Here is a 16,934-nt window from a genome sequence, read left to right as displayed (position 1 = left end):
TTAGTATGGATCAGCTAAACCAATCCCTGGGGATGAAGGCAAAAATACCATTTCACAGATGTGAATCCAACATATCCTATCTTTGGAAGATACTGATTAGATTTCCTGTGATTACTTGGTGAGCAAAAGTAAAAAATAAAATTTTATGAATTGATTCGTATTTTTAATAAACTAAGGTCATATTGCTACTTAAAGTGCACACATAGTAAATACTTTCTCATTTGGATAATCTCTCCATCATCCACCTCTTTCTCAAGTTTGAGCTAAAAAATATGATCACTCTTTAGATCTTATAACTTTCTAAATGTAGTTCCCCAATCCCTTCCCTAAGGTCATCTAAGGATATATCTCTCATGGCATCATAATTAGGCAATAAGATGGCTAAGGTTCCTTCAGGAATTCATGAGGCAGTGCTTTCAGAAACATCTTGGCACCTAAAAGTTCATTGCCTTACCAAGTTTTTAGGTAACTTGTCAAGTGAATTATAAAACAGTCCTGACATAACCTTTGTACCTGCCCACGACTGGCTATGGACAGCTCCTTGGAGAAAATAAAAGAATACTGATCACTAATCTGCTTCCTGATGGACTCAAGTGTTGGGAATCAACAATCAGCAGAGTATCCACACCACACTGGGTCCCTTTAATAACTGCTTTTAAGAACAACAATAAAAAATTGATCTGAAACAATTATTGAAAAAAACTGAGCACTGGTGGTATTAAATACAGGCCTGATTAGGAGGAAAAACCACAAAATGTGAAAACAGTACAGCTAATTAGCTTTCTATCTGATGTGACTTCCTAGTTATGTGGATTTTTAATGGACTATCAAGTGATTGTTTTACTCTGGTAAAAGAGAGCTAAGATAATGCTGTGAATACCGTTGTGAATATGCAAATCAGCAGGTACTGATGGGCTACACCTCCAAATGTGCTGCTTAGGAGATACATGGGGAGAAGCTGAGCCCTTCTCTCTAGCTTAGTTGCTCTTTTTCCTCACCCAAATTTTCTGTTACTGTCAGAGCAATAAATGATATTAGAGAAAAAGAGGACAACTGAAGCAGAAGCACAGAAATTAAGTTGTATTTAACTTCGTGTACTTACCAATGGTAAATTTTTCATAAACTGTAAATTTTAAAGTATTATGATGCAGCACTGAAAATCTTATCCAAAAGATATCATTCAAATGGCTAATAAGCACCTGACAAGATGCTCAACATCAGTAATCATTAGGGAAATGCAAATCAAAACTATTGGGTTAGGGCTTCCCTGTTGGCGCAGTGGCTGAGAGTCCGCCCACCGATGCAGGGGACACGGGTTCGTGCCCCGGTCCGAGAAGATCCCACAGAGCGGCTGGGCCCGTGAGCCATGGCCGCTGAGCCTGTGCGTCCGGAGCCTGTGCTCCGCAACGGGAGAGACCACAACAGTGAGAGGCCCGCATACTCCAGAAAAAAAACTATTGGGTTGTTGGCCAAAATTTCATTCAGATCTTATGGAAAAACCCGAACAAAATTTTTGGCCAACCCAATACAATGAGCTGTTACTTCACACCTATTAGGTTGGCTGCTATGCAAGAAACATAAAATAAGCATTAACAAGAATGTGGAGGAGTTGAAACCCTTGTGCACTGTTGGTGGAAGGTAAAATGGTGCAGCCATAGTTGAAAACAGTATGTTGGTTCCTCAAAAAATTAAAAATAGAATTACTGTAAGATCCATCAATTCCATTTCCAAGGGAATTGAAATCAGGGTCTCAAAGAGATATTTGTACATCCATGTTCATTGTAACATTATTCATAGTAGCTAAAATGTGGAAGCAAACCAAGCATCCAGTGATGGATGAATGGATAAGCAAAGTGTACATATAGACACAATGGAACATTATTCAGCCTTGAAAAGGAAGGAATTTCTGAAATATGCTAAAACTTTGGTGTACCTTGAGGACATTATGCTAAATGAAATAAGCCAGTCACAAAAAGATAAATACTGTATGAGTCCACTTATATGAGGTACTTAGGGTAGTCAAAATCATAGAGATAGAAAGAAGAATGGTGGTTGTGATGGGCTGGGCGGAGGGGGTAATAGGGAGTTATTGTTTACTGGATATAGATTTTCAGTTTTAGAAGATGAAAAGATTTATGGATATGGATGGTGGTGATGGTTGCACATCATGAATGTATTTAATGCCACTGAATTGTACACTTAAAAATGGTCAAGATAGTAAGTTTTATGTAATGTTTATTTTACCACAATAAAAAATTGAAAAAAAAATTATCAGGTTAATTTACAGCTGTGTTAGAGTATGGACTCTATGGTATGGTCCATATTTACCAAATGAGAATTAAATGTTGTGAATAAAAGAATTTTAAATTTCAAAACTTTCAAGATATATCGATTTCCTATTTGTATTCCAAATCATTAAACTGTTTTCAAATGGTTCTAGACTGCTAAAAGACTGTCAAAATATTTCATAAAGAAATTTATCTTTGTACCTCTGAATACCAACTGTACAAAGGCAAAAATACACAGTCATTATGTAAATACATAATTGACTTAAAATGGCCCATGGATACAATTTGATATACATGAGAGTCTTCAATTTTGTATGTTTCTATCAGGAGAGAAAAACAACAACAAAAAACAATACCTTTACATAATAAGGTTGATTAGTTGTCTTTTTAAAGCAAGGGGAAAAGAGAGAACACTTTTTCGAGTATCCTTTTCTTCCCATGCTCCAAAACTTTTAGATCTGTTCCATTTTGAAAAGTAGACCAAAACTAACTGAGTTCTATTAGACCATGAGATTAAAAACAGAATAGAGGGCTTCCCTGGTGGCGCAGTGGTTGAGAGTCTGCCTGCTGATGCAGGGGAAACGGGTTCGTGCCCCGGTCCGGGAAGATCCCACATGCCGCGGAGCGGCTGGGCCCACGAGCCATGGCCGCTGAGCCTGCGTGTAAGGATGAACAATCAGAACTCCTAAAATGAAGTCATATTTGGTGTTTTGATCAGCATTTTATGTATGTGCAGAGAGAGAAAAACATAAAAATAAATGCCACAGCAAAGTGAAAGCTGTTTTGAGGTAGCTCTCATTTCAGAGATGTTGAACTACCTTAAAGCTGAAAGCAAGAGGGTGGGGAGGGTAGGTGGTTGGACAATCTTGCTCTAGTCACAATTTTGATAATCACAGTGTGGTAACTTTGTGCTTATCAGAATTAAAATTGAAGTAAGTGTGAATCTTTACCAGGAGTTTCTGCTAGCATCTAAAATTAAGAATTTTCAAGGGAGCAACATAGAGAAGTTTTTATTGCTAAAACTGACTAACTAGTGCTAAGGTTTCCAAAAAGCTCTATAGAGAAGTTTTTATTGCTAAAACTGACTGACTAGTGCTAAGGTTTCCAAAAAGCTCTATAGACACCACAATCTTAAATGTTTTAGAATTGCATTAAATATTCTGAATTTATTGCAATATTTATAAAAGATATAAGGTAAAGAGATTTTGCAAGTTTATATCATACACAAAGTACCTCTACTATTATCTGACAGGATTAGTCCTAATCTCTCGCTGCTTTCTAGAATTGAGGGGGAAGGGAAACAGAGCTACGTGGTAAATTGACATTTTGAGGTAAGGAAGCTTTCAGAGTGCCTATCTCTAGTAGGCCACATTTTCCTACTCCAAATGGAAACTTTAATGTTGCCAGCCAAGCCTCACTCCCTTTCCTGATAAGCTATTTCTCAACTATGAATGTAGATTAATCCTCTTTTAATAAGCATTAACTCAAGCCCAGATAATCAGAGTATAAAAATTCCATCAAATCTTTTAGCTGTCTTAGGGTCATTTTGTCAAATAATTTCACCAAGGGTTTAAAACCTATGCATGAAGTGTTTAGTATTTCATAATTTGCTCACTTATTAAATTATTTATATTTACTGAGTTTAATAAAATCTGTTCTCATCAAAGGTAATATTCATAAAATAGAACTCACCCCTTTAAAAATGAAAATATGTCCATTTTCATTAAAAAGTTGGTGACTTAAAAATTGTGAATATGAACAACATAAGTTTGAAAAGAATCGTGTTGCCTTCATGAAGATTATAATACAATATATAGAATCTTCATGAAGGTTGCATGGCTTTTATTCAAACTTATGTCATTCACTTTTCTATTCACAAATACCATTAATACATATAATCAAACATTTACTCTAGATTCAAAATCACCTAGTATTTTCTGCCTAAACATGTTTACAATTCTGTTCTACCCGGTAATTCAGGTAGTGAATTCTTCTGGCAGTCAGGAACCTCACATGCAGTGACAAGCAGACTGTTAGTGTTCAATGAAGATTAAGATAAATAACACTGCGTGTTACTCTAGAAAAATATAAAATGATTTCATGTAGAATATGAGATATGAGGATACCTTTCTCATTCCAGCTGCCCTTCTTTGAGCCACGAGCAAACCTGCCGTGCATGTTTGTGTCTGAAGAATTTAAATAAAGAATAAATAGGAAAAAATTGAATAGGAAGTTAGTGTGTAATTTTGCCTTGGGGAAATCTCCAAGTTCTTCTATGTAAAGGAGCAAAACACGTTCAGGCCAAATTCTACTCTCAAATCATTTAAGTGTATAAGTTTATATTTGATTCTTGATAGTTGCTTTTACAATCTAAGGTGCTAATCCACTAGTGTTCTATGATCAATATGTTAAATCCTCTGAAACATAAGAAAAGTATCAACACTGAGTAGCATGCCATTTTTTTTACCTTCCTTTTAAGCATTCAAATATAATTTTCCACATGGAGATGGAGAATCAAAGATTAGCCACAATAAAATCAGCAGGTGAGTTTTTGCCTGTACAGAGTGAGTGGAAAGTATCCTGCCGAGAGTTAGATTCTCCACTCTGCAAGTTATTTCTTCTTCCCACTAGTTAAAATCTTCCCTCTGGTGGTTAAAATCTACCTGTGGGGCTTCCCTGGTGGCGCAGTGGTTGAGAGTCCGCCTGCCGATGCAGGGCACACAGGTTCATGCCCCGGTCTGGGAAGATCACACATGCCGCGGAGCGCCTGAGCCCGTGAGCCATGGCCGCTAAGCCTGCGCGTCCGGAGCCTGTGCTCCGCAATGGGAGAGGCCACACAGTGAGAGGCCCGCATACCGCAAAAAAAAACAAATTAAAAAAATAAATAAATAAAATAAAATAAAATCTACCTGAAACCTGTGATGGTTAAGAAGACTTGGAATGAAGTAGGAAAAAGCAAGTGCTGAAATCAAATTTTACCTGCTTTTCAATTCTACTTAGGACCAGTCTAGCATTATTAAAATGCATGTTTCTTAATTTACATCAATTGCAGCAGAGTTTAAGTATAATCCAAGATCAAATTTGGGGTTTGAAATAAATGAAGACATTTTTTGTTATAAATTAATTTAAATACCGATCCCAAAGTAAACTTTCATTTATTTGAAAAAAAAATGTCATTCCTATCATAAATCAATAAGAAAAATTTGAAACTATATAGATATTACCATGTAGTAAAAAGTGGAAACATCAGACTTTTCGTTTTGTGAGTAAAATTACATTGCTTTAATGTTACTGGGTTTATTTTTCATGCTTGTTAAATTATAAGATTTCCAGAGAAATTTTTATGAAAACCAAAAATAAACAGAACTAGTACACATAGACTATTTTCTCTATAATTTTTATAAAACACTTCAGAGAAAAATATCCCTGTACGAAATCCCTGTGCTCTTAAAATGGATCATTAGCTCATGCATGAAATATCAGAAATTTAAACATATGATAAATACATACTACGCTAATCATTCCTATTTAAAATCCTCATATTCTCAAGAATATAAAAATTCCAGGAGGTGGAGGATAGGATATTTATGGAGGGAAATATGTAGAGAATATCGCCAGGTCAGATATGCAATGCTAAGTACCTGTGGTTTGGATTTTCATTTGCTTCTCACCTAGAAGAGAACAGCAGTTGCTGGAAGGCAAATTACCAGCTGAAGGTGAATCCATTCTGAGAGTCAGCCATCTATCAATTAAGTATAAAGGTTCAGAAAGGCTGCTCTGTGGCTTGGCCTAATTCCAAAATATTTGAAGTGCATAGCACCTTCCGAGTTAGCAGTTCTTCCACAAGCAGATGGCTATCAATCACGATGAGAACTGATAATAGGAAATGTACTACTCTTGTCAAGCTCAAAGACCAACAGATATTTTTAAATTAAATGCATAGGTTTTGCAAAGAACTGCTGTTTAAAAAAAAAGAAGGAAAAAGTCTATCTGACATAATTTTACTAAAAACATAAACTACTAATTACGAGACCTATGCTATTTTGAAGGAGTGAGTGAATAAAGATGTATGGAGGGTAAAAATGCAACACTCCAAATGTGGCAGCTTAGAACTTTGTACTGAAGTGGCTAGCATAGTCAATCTTTTATTATTTTCACTAAAGTCAAGCAATGAGATAAAACATAAAAATAGTCCTTGAATTAAATCATTCTTCCTTATTTCTCATGTGATGTATATGAGCGTGTCACAGAGATGAAATGGAACGTGGTGATTGACTAAACAGACAGGTTGATGGACAATACCTTCAGGGAATGAAAGCAGAGGACTGGACTGCAAAACAAGAAGTTATGTTAAAGTATCATTAATGTTCATGACTCTGACACTCAGCAGTTATTGTCCAGCATACCTTTCCAGGAAGAATCACTCACTGGTAGGATGATAAAGCACTCAGATGACAAAGCATAAGGAAGCAGGCATCAGCAACCAATGAGAAATGAGAATGGCAGAGCAAAAGCAAGTCACAAAGCATGAAAGGCCCTTTTCAATGGATACATTATACTACCTTCTCTAGTCCTGGGAATTTGTTCCAACCAGTAACTAATAAACTTTATTTTCACAAAATATAGACATGAGCCACAGTGTGATCGTCAAATGATCATATTTAAATGCTATAGAATAACAAGAAAGACAACCAAGTGGGTGCTATTCCTTTTATTTTGAACTATTCTCAGAAGCTCAGACACCTACAAGCTACAGCAGCGGATAAACTTAATAAGAATTGAAGCCTGTGTCAAAGTCACCTAACACATTTATGCTTCTTACTAAAGTAAATATTAGAAATAGAAGATGAATAAAATACCTCAAAAATTTTAAAATATTTGTAGGATGGTGGTAAATTAAAATTGTTCCCTTGTAAATTCTACAAAGTGTGAAATATTGTGAGACAATTTCTTTTGATGATCATTGTTAGAGAAAGTACTTAAAATGCATTGCAATTTAAACTGTAATTGAATATAGTTTCAGTATTGAGTTCATTTTTCAATCACTGACTTGATAATTTTCTCTCTCTCTCTCTTCCTTGGAAGTATTTTGAAGGCCATAATTTTGGACATCCTTAAAATTCCTGTTCTTGATTCTAAGAAGAAAACATTTTTGTGAACAAGTAGAATACCAACGGTCTTCTTTTTCTTCTGCTGCTTCTTTTGCTTCTCCTTTTTCTTCCTTCTAAAATGCCTATTGGTCCCTTTGAAATAGACATCCTATTTAAGTGACTAGTAAATCACTTAATTCATGCCTCATCAGCCTCATCAATCCTGGTGAGATTTTTTTGCTTCGTTTGTATTTTCCATCTGAGACACAGTTTGTATTGTAATCTGTATCATGAAATACAAAGAACTACATTTCAAATCTTTTCTCTTTTTTTCTGAGCATTTTAGGAATGCTCTTGCTTAAATTCACTTTTCAAACAACGGTGTCATAGCATGCAAAGTGTGTGTGTGTGTGTGTGTGTGTGTGTGTGTGTGTTGAACTAGTTGAGAAAAATGTCTAAGCACTTTATTAGTGTGCATTCTTCTTATGCTTCCTTGGAGATACAAGCAAAAAGATTGCCTTATGGTCATAATATGATATGGTGAAGAGCAGTGCATTAAAGCATGTTGTCTGTAATTGTTTAAATCAAGCCCCAAACATCCATTCATTCACTCAGTTATTCCATTCCGTTCCTTCCCTTGAATTTTGTCATATTTCTAAAGATAAGACATTTTTTTTAGCTGGAAATAGCCTCTTACCAGCATAATTACTGAGTCCCTTTCTCTTCTTTCTTCGCCAATACAACCAGATGCTAAAACCCATCAGAATTACCCAGCAGGCACCACCAATACCAGCTATAAAAGCTGGTTGCTTCACAACATCAGTGATTTGCTCAGTTATGCTGTTATTGTTTTCAGTAATGACAACTTCATTCCTTCCCCCTACGGAAGAAACAACAGTGTTAGTGTTAGTAAATATTAAGTAAAAAAAACCCCAGGGCTTCCCTGGTGGCGCAGTGGTTGAGAGTCCGCCTGCCGATGCAGGGGATACGGGGTCGTGCCCCGGTCTGGGAGGATCCCACGTGCTGTGGAGCGGCTGGGCCCGTGAGCCATGGCCGTTGAGCCTGCTCGTCCGGAGCCTGTGCTCCACAATGGGAGAGGCCACAACAGTGAGAGGCCCGCATACGGCAAAAAAAAAAAAAAAAAAAAAAAAAAAACCCACAAAAATACATACATGGTATGCCAAAGGCACAGAATATTAGAACATTCTTTGAAGCAGGTAATATTTGTTGTGTCCTGAGCCTGTCACAATTTATTGGTAAGCATATTTTGTAAGTTTCAGAAAAAGAATCAAATCATAAGTTTGAAATGTGATTAAGAACATTGCTCCCTTGTGTTTTGTTTTCCTGTGGACAGATTCAGAACCACTTCTTGATTTATTGCCTCATAAATAAGTACTAAAACAAGGGCTGTGAGCTGAAATAATAGTAACCTTTCTTCAGGTAGGTAAATCATTTTGTAATATAATTCTCATTTTTTTTAAAAAAAGCAACTACAACATGTAACACCAGGTATTTGAAAATTACCTTCCCCCTACAGCACTGCCTAAAATACAAAAAAATATTGCCCTTAATATTCTACCAAAGGTCTTATTTTGATCAAACATACTTTAATTTTCTGGAAGGTATTAAAATTACTATATTAAACAATGACAATTATGTAAACATCTTTTCATAGAGATTAGTATCTACAGTTAAAACATCATGAAAAGATAAAATTCCTAAATGTCCTTAAAGTATTTGAAACTAATTTGAAAATCCACTTGAAAGTTGGATACAAAACAACTTGAAAATTAATTCTAAGGTCTATGTAACAAAAACATACATTTAAATCTGGACTAAGATGATTCTAGTAGTCATGTTTCTGACAATTTAGCCCTCTCAGAGGTAATAAAGAAAATCTCAATCCACATTTTTAAACAGGTTTAAAACTCATGGAATCATAATATCACTGAAGAGCAAAGATTTATGTGTTTAAGAGATGAATGAATTCAGACACTGGAAATTAAGTGATTTCTTATGTTAATATCATATCTCATTAGTAACTAATCCAATACTTAAAAAATAAATTGTAAGAAAAATATAAATGGCAAATTTCAGCATATCACATCACAGGAATGTGTAATTCTCATTGTTTCAGTTATCATGGCACTGTAATATATTAGAAAGTGCAAGGTCTTTGAAGTTCCACATTTGAGTATCATCTCTGCCACTTAACTAGCTAAGTAAGCAGTGAGCTTATGTAGGGCACTTAATCTTCTGGAATCCCTGTTTCTGTTAGTTGGCAACAGTACTATTTCATTTATTTGGGAGGATTAATTGAAATGATGTATGTAAAGAGGTTAATAGGAGGAACACAGTAATTAGAGCCCATGTAAGGCTAAGAGTTACTTTAAGGGCCACTCAGGTAGGAATATAAGTTGTAAATTATCTAGATGTGAGAGTCCTGCAAACAAGAGGTGACTTGTTTACCAAGGTTTCACCTTTCTTCCAGGGCAGAAAATTAGGCTATATTCCCCAGCCTCCCTTGTAGCTGAGTACAACAAAGTGACTGAATATTAGCCAATTGTACACAGGCAGATGCATACTACCTCCGGATCTGACCCATAAACCACTGTGACAATACGTCACACTCTCTTTCCTAGCATGTTGGATAGAAACGAGGGATCTGCGGCAGGATGCTGACCATCTAAGACAGTGGTCCCCAACCTTTTGGGCACCAGGGACCGGTTTCGTGGAAGACAATTTTTCCACGGGCGGGCATAGAGGAGCAGAGAAGGTTCAGGCGGTAATGCGAGTGACGGGCAGATGAAGCCTGCCCGCCCGCCTTTCCCTTCCTGCTCTGCGGCTTGGTGTTTACCAGTCCGCGGCCCAGGGGATGGGAACCCCTGCTCTAAGAGACGTAGAGCCATTGATGGAAGGAGCCAAGTTCCGTGAAAAATTTTATGGGGTAGAAACCCCATCCTCCATTCTGCTGACTCATATTAGACTGGGCTATGAATAAGAAAGAAACTTTTATTTTGTTAAGCCAATCTATATGCCCACTTGTTTGTTATAGCTGCTAGCATTTTTTACAGTCTAATATTCCATTCTTGAAACGTCTTTTGTGTTAATTTCCAGATTTAAAAACTAGCTTCACTTATGTAGTAAAGCTGGTTCATTTTCCTAATCTATCTGCTCTTAGTTACTATACATATAAACATAATCAAAAATGTATTTAAAATGAGCTCATATTTTCAACTTGAGACATATCAATACATATATCTGGTGATTGTGTTAAACACTAGTAGTTACTAAAAAGAAAACACCTTATAGCACAAACAGAAAAGAAAATTCTTCCTTCATTTGTGTAAAAGATCCATAAAATGTCTTATTGAATATAGTGAAATATTTATTTATGTTACCCAAAGTGTATGAGTATATCTTGAGCTGCTAGTATTTTTAAAACAGTGTTGTCAGTTGGACTAATTAGAGCACAGACAGACATGGGATGTGTGTGACCTGTAACACTCCATTGTTCTTTCAGACAAAAAAATAAAATGAAATATAATGTCTTCTTCCCACTGGAGAGTAATGAAGAACAAAACTAATTTGTTGGACTAAAAATTAATTAGACACATCAGATTCGATTGTACCTATTACTGTGAAAGTTTGCAGTTGTTCCACATACTATTACCAACTATGTAAGGTAAGCGTGAAATAGGCAAATGATTAAAGAAACAATAGGTATATTACTAAGCAAGATTACTGAGAATTTTAAGTCAATGTAATTTTGTTATATGACATGCTGTTTGATGCTTATATATATAAATGTATTTGGCTGTATTTGTGTGTGTGTAATTGCAAACATATAAAATTATGGATATTTTGATGTAAAAGTCACCTTACCAGTGGAGACAGCAAATAAAAGAACAATACTACTTTTAAGTCTGTGTAAGGCTATTTATTATATTTATACAAATTTTAATTAAAGGTCCCTTAATGTAACTTTTTGGAATAAAAACTAAGCTGAGAAGGAAGAGATGAAACAGTACATTGTCTGGCATAAGACAAATCTAAAATTATCAGCCATAAATTACATCAAATGCCAATACATGATTTAATTAAAGCAAAGGGGAAATGAGGAAGAGCTTGAATCACTTCAAGTGCTGTTTCCAGTACTGAATAGACAATAGGAAAAGCATAAATTGAAAGAGAAATGGAGATTAGCCATCACTAAATCACTTTTCAACTAAGGAATAACAGTTGTGTAGATAAGGTTATCAGACAAGATGTTAAGGTAGATATGCAGGGGTAATTAAAGAAACAATTAAAGGCTTCTTCAGTACAACAGTAGATATTAAAAAGAAATAAATCTCTCGAGGACAAATAGCCTTTTCCAGGTTGAATTGTGCTTGTGTGTGTGTGTGTGTGTGTGTGTGTGTGTGTGTTTATTTCAAGTAGTACAATTCTATTTTCTATAATTATGTCTTGGATATTGTGTATTCTAACTACATGAAAAGGAGATAGAAATATTACTTATTAGATTATTTTTTATTTCATAGAAAAATTTGAGAAGTATGATACATAAATTAAAAGGTACTCATTATCCATTGATCACTCAGTCTTTTTAAAATAATACGAGTTAAGCAAAACTTTCCATTTGATTTAAAATAATCTTAGTTAACATTATTATTTTAAGTTACCATACAATTGTTTATTCTTAACTGTCATGACATGAACTTGGGGAAATGGTGTTACTGCAATTTTTACTTGCCTCCAAATACAATAAATCCCCCAAATATTGTGAAGCAAATAGGTAGCTACTACAAACCAAAATCAAAACCAAAACAAACCAACTTTTCCATGCTTGAGAATTATATTTATTACCAAAGATGACAGAAAACAAAAAGAAAACATGAAAGGAAAATATAGATATTTGGTAATCTTACTGATCTTTGATTTAGATAAATTACATTCAGTCAATCTTACTGATCTTTGATTTAGATAAATTACATTCAGTCAATCTTTTTCATATATATGCTAGAAGGGCAGGGAAAAAAAAAAAAAAAGCGGGCTTCCCTGGTGGCGTAGTGGTTGAGAGTGCGCCTGCATCCGATGCAGGGGATACGGGTTCGTGCCCAGTATGGGAAGATCCCACATGCCGCCGAGTGCCTGGGCCCGTAAGCCATGGCAGCGGCCATGGCTCACGGGCCCAGCCGCTCCGCGGCATGTGGGATCTTCCCGGACCGGGGCAGAAACCCATGTCCCCTGCATCAGCAGGCGGACTCTCAACCACTGCGCCACCAGGGAAGCCCTGTTTCATATTTTTTAAGTGAAAAATTACTGCCTTATTTCTAAATAACAAATATTCTAAATATTATTTAGAAAATATGTAGAAATAAGAATAAGTTCATCTATATCTGTTAAATCCTTTTGGGTGTACCTGTATTTCTTTCTTATTCCAATTTATTTTAGAAAATCTCATAAGGGCAAGATTATAGGTTTCCCTCAGGTTAAGAAATTAATTCAGTTTGTATGACTAATTAAGAAAGGGAAGGCAATTTAAAGAAAAGTTAATACTATAACTTTTTAAAGTTTTTAATATATAAAAGGAAGAATACTTGGAGAATCTAAAAAATTTTAACATGACAACTGAATATTAAATCTCGTCATTATATAATAAATACATTGTAAAAAGAAACAACTTCCCAGAATTTGGTAGTATGTTCTATGTGCATATTTTAGAAAATAAACAGAAAAGAATGCAAATGGCACATTGGCTTGTATGAAACTCTGGACAAGTATTTTTAAAATATATAAACTCTAGGAAGAACATTTATAAAGATAAAGACACCGACAAACAAATAAAATCAGGGTAAACTGAAGGGATTTGCCTTATGAAAGACTAAAACCACTCAAGTAAAAAAAAATCTGCATTTATGAGGCTTTCTACCCCCTGAGAGCTCAATCCATGCAGCACTAGGGAGCTAGAACTCAAGCTGAAAATTTCAGTCTTACTTCTAGGAGGTGTCAGAAGATAGCCTTCGCAGCTGCCAGTGTGACAAAAAATGAAGGGAGAAACCATGTGAAAGAGGGAGAGACAGGAGAGTGATGTTCTCAAATCTGTGTATAAATTCTCCCTCAGTACTAGTGTGTACCCTGAATTGTGCATGCAGAAGGATGATATCAAGGATTTGGTGAAATTCAAAAGGGAAAAGGCTGCAAAGACTGAGCAGACTCTCTCACTGCAGGGAAGACTGTGTTTGAAGTTTAAATTCCATCAAGTTAGGCAGACCAGATAAATATATTAGGCTTTTCACTGAAAGTCCAGGAGCACTATGCCTTAGAAGTAAAAATTAAACTGAGGTTTTGCCTGAAGAATATTGTCAAAACATAAATAGTCCATACTAACAATATGTAAAAACCGAGCCACCACAAGATCAAGATGATCAGCCAGTAACATAACTGCCTCTCAGGAAAAGAAAAACAACATTCTTCAGAAGATCACAAAATTGTATAGTATGTTTTCTGCAATGTCCAGTATATAGTAAAAAATTACCAGGCATGCAAAAACAAGCAAAACAATAATAACAACCACAATAGCAAAAATGAGGAAAATATAACCCAAGATCAAGAGGAATAGTAATCAATAGAAATAGACCATGAGATGACATGGATGTTGAAATTAGGAGGAAAGGACTTTCAAGCAACTATTACAATATGTTCATTAATTTAAAATAATAGAGTCCTAATGAATGAACACATGGGGAATTTCAGAGGGCAATGAAAACTGTAAAAAAGAACAAATGGAATTTGTATTATATAAACTGAATAATTCACTGGATACTTCCACTTCTGCCCATGAAAGAATAACAGGAATGAGACATGCAATCCCACCATAAACAAGGAAAACCTAGGCAAAATATGTGAAACAAAAGGACAGAACTATGAGAAAAAAGGAAATAAACAAGGGGAATTGTACGATATTCATATCTTTCTATCTGGAGACAATTTCTAAAATGTGATGCAACGAAGGGGAGTCCAAAAATGGCTGAATAGCATTCCTGAGTTAAAGAAACAGTAAAACTCAGACAGACTCAGGGATTGAATTTAAGGAACAGAATATCAGATAAAGGTGGGTAATATAAAATATTTTTTCTTAGTTTTAATTTATTTGAAAGATAGTTGATTGTTTAAATCAAAATCAATAATAATACTTTGTGTATTGGTTTTTATTACATGTGCAGGAGTAAAAGGTAAAACAATAGCAAAAAGCTTGAAAGGGAGGAAAATGGAATTATATTTTCTAAGATCCATATAGCATACGCTAATCCTAGAGTAATCATTACAAAAATAAGTATACTTAACGGTTCAATAGTGAACATAAAATATTATACAGGAAGTCATTTTATTCATCCAAAAGAAATCAGTAAGTTAGGAAAATAGGAACGAAGTCCGATAAAAAAAAAATAGCAAAAGGGTAATTCTAAGCTCCAAAACATCAATGATCACATTAAAGATAATAGACACTCCAATTAAAAGGCAAAGATTGTCATATTGGATTTAAAAAAAAGGCCTCACAATATGCAATTTAAATAATACAAATGTGCATTAAATACAAAGACATAGGAGTTAAAATAAAAGGATGAAAAAAAATCACAAAACGCACACACTTACACGGGGGTGCTAACATCAGACAGAGTAAGTTCCAAGACAAAGAATCTTACGAGGAAATAACGTGAGGCATTTCATAATGAAAAAGCATAAGTTCATTAAGAAGCTATAACAATCTTAAAATAAACTCAGTTAAAACAGAGTAGCAAAATACATGAAACAAAAACTTATAAACAAAAAGGAGAAATATACAAATCTATAATTATAATAAATTGTCAGGCTCTTTTCTTATTAATTAAAAGAATGCATTAACAGAAAATAAGTCAGGACTTGAACAATACTACCAATTGATTTGACCTGACATTTATTGAACGTTCCATTTCAATATAGAAAAATAAAAATGAACATAGTTTTTAAATGCACAAGGCACACTCGCTAAAATGAAATTCTGGGCCATAAACCAAGTCTCCATATTTAAAAAGTTAAATTCATGTAAAATACACTCTCTGACCTCAGTGGAATTAAATTAGAAATCAGCAACAAAAAGCTATATGGAAAATGTCAAAACATTTGGAAATTTAATAGCACATTTCCAAATAACTTCTGAAAAACCCAAAAATTTTTAGGGAAAGTGAAAAGTGTTTTCAACTTTATAATAAATGGAAACATAACCCATCAAATTTGTAAGATTCAGCTGAAGAAGTGCTTAGAGGGAAATTTATAACTTTAAATATTCGTATTAGAAAAGAACAGAGGTCCAAATGACTGATATAAGTTTCTATCTTAAGAAGCAACATAAAAGTAAGCAGAAGAAAAAATATCAGAAATCGCTTAATTAGAAAACAAATAAATAAAACTAACAAAGCCAAAATTTGTATGCTGAAAGGATTAATAAAATTGATAAATCCTTATCAAGATTAAAGTTGGAGAGAGGGAAGAGAGAGAGAGGGTAGGGGGCAATGAAAAAGGAGAAGAGAGAGAGAGAGCATCAATCCACAGTACTTATGAATAAAAGAGATGGCATTACTACTCATCCTGCAAACATTACAATTAAAGGGATTACAAATAAGGAGATACTGCAAATAAACATGTGATAATAAATTCAACAATTTAGATGGATTAGACAAATTCATTGGTGGGCAAACACCAAAAATCCATTTACCACAACCAACAGAGAAGAAAAAAATATCTGAATAAATGTAAATTCATAACAATAAAAATAATTCACAAAGAAAACTCTAGGCACAGATATCATCATTGAATTCTAGAAGTATTTAAGGAAGAAATAGGACCAGGCCTACCAAGACTCTTACAGAATGTAAAAGAGGAAGGAATACTTCCCAACCCATTAAAGCTAGCCTCCCTGATTCCAAAACCTGACGAAGACATTAAAAGAAAACTACCTATCAATATCCCTCATGAACATAGATGCAAAATTCTTTACTAAATGTTAGCAAATCAGATCCAGTAGTGCCTGTAAAAAGCATAATATATCCTGACCAAGTGGGATTTATCCCAAGAATGTCAAGTTTATTTACCTTTGAAACCATAGAATTTATCATATTAACACAAATAAGGAGAAAGAAAATAGATGATTATCTGAATGCACTCAGAAAAAGTATTTTGCAACTATTAAAATAAGTGAGTGAAGTTAGTAAGGCCATAAGATAAAAGGGCAATACATAAAGTTAAATTTATATATAACATAAAGTAGTTGAAAAAGGGAATTTTATAAATCCACTTGTAATAGTATAAAAAGCATTAAATACTTAGGAAAAAGTTTAACAAAACATATGTTAAGGCCATATGCTGAAAACTACAAAATATTGTTGAGAAAAATAAAGACAAATAATGGAGAGGTACATCAAATTCCCACAGAGAAAGACTGACTATGAAAATGTTTAATCTTTCCAATTTAATGTATAGATTCACTGTAGTTTTGAACATAATTTTTCCAACATAA

General features: G+C 34.5%; 1 protein-coding gene across 4 annotated transcripts in view; it reads right to left on the bottom strand.

Moving 5' to 3' along the window:
• ROBO2 (roundabout guidance receptor 2) overlaps positions 1-16,934 on the bottom strand; it is a 166,044-nt gene that overhangs the window by 53,142 nt on the left and 95,968 nt on the right. For all 4 annotated transcript variants that reach the window (XM_007450294.1, XM_007450291.1, XM_007450292.1 and 1 more), the window contains one exon: positions 8,076-8,258. In XM_007450294.1, coding sequence (XP_007450356.1) covers positions 8,076-8,258 — 183 coding nt within the window. The remainder of the gene's footprint in view (positions 1-8,075; positions 8,259-16,934) is intronic.

Source organism: Lipotes vexillifer, unplaced genomic scaffold (genome assembly GCF_000442215.2).
Source record: "Lipotes vexillifer unplaced genomic scaffold, Lipotes_vexillifer_v1.1 scaffold1931, whole genome shotgun sequence".
Lineage (NCBI taxonomy): Eukaryota > Metazoa > Chordata > Mammalia > Artiodactyla > Lipotidae > Lipotes > Lipotes vexillifer.
The sequence above is the reverse complement of the archived record's forward strand: the minus strand, read 5'-3'. Positions and strand labels throughout refer to the sequence as shown.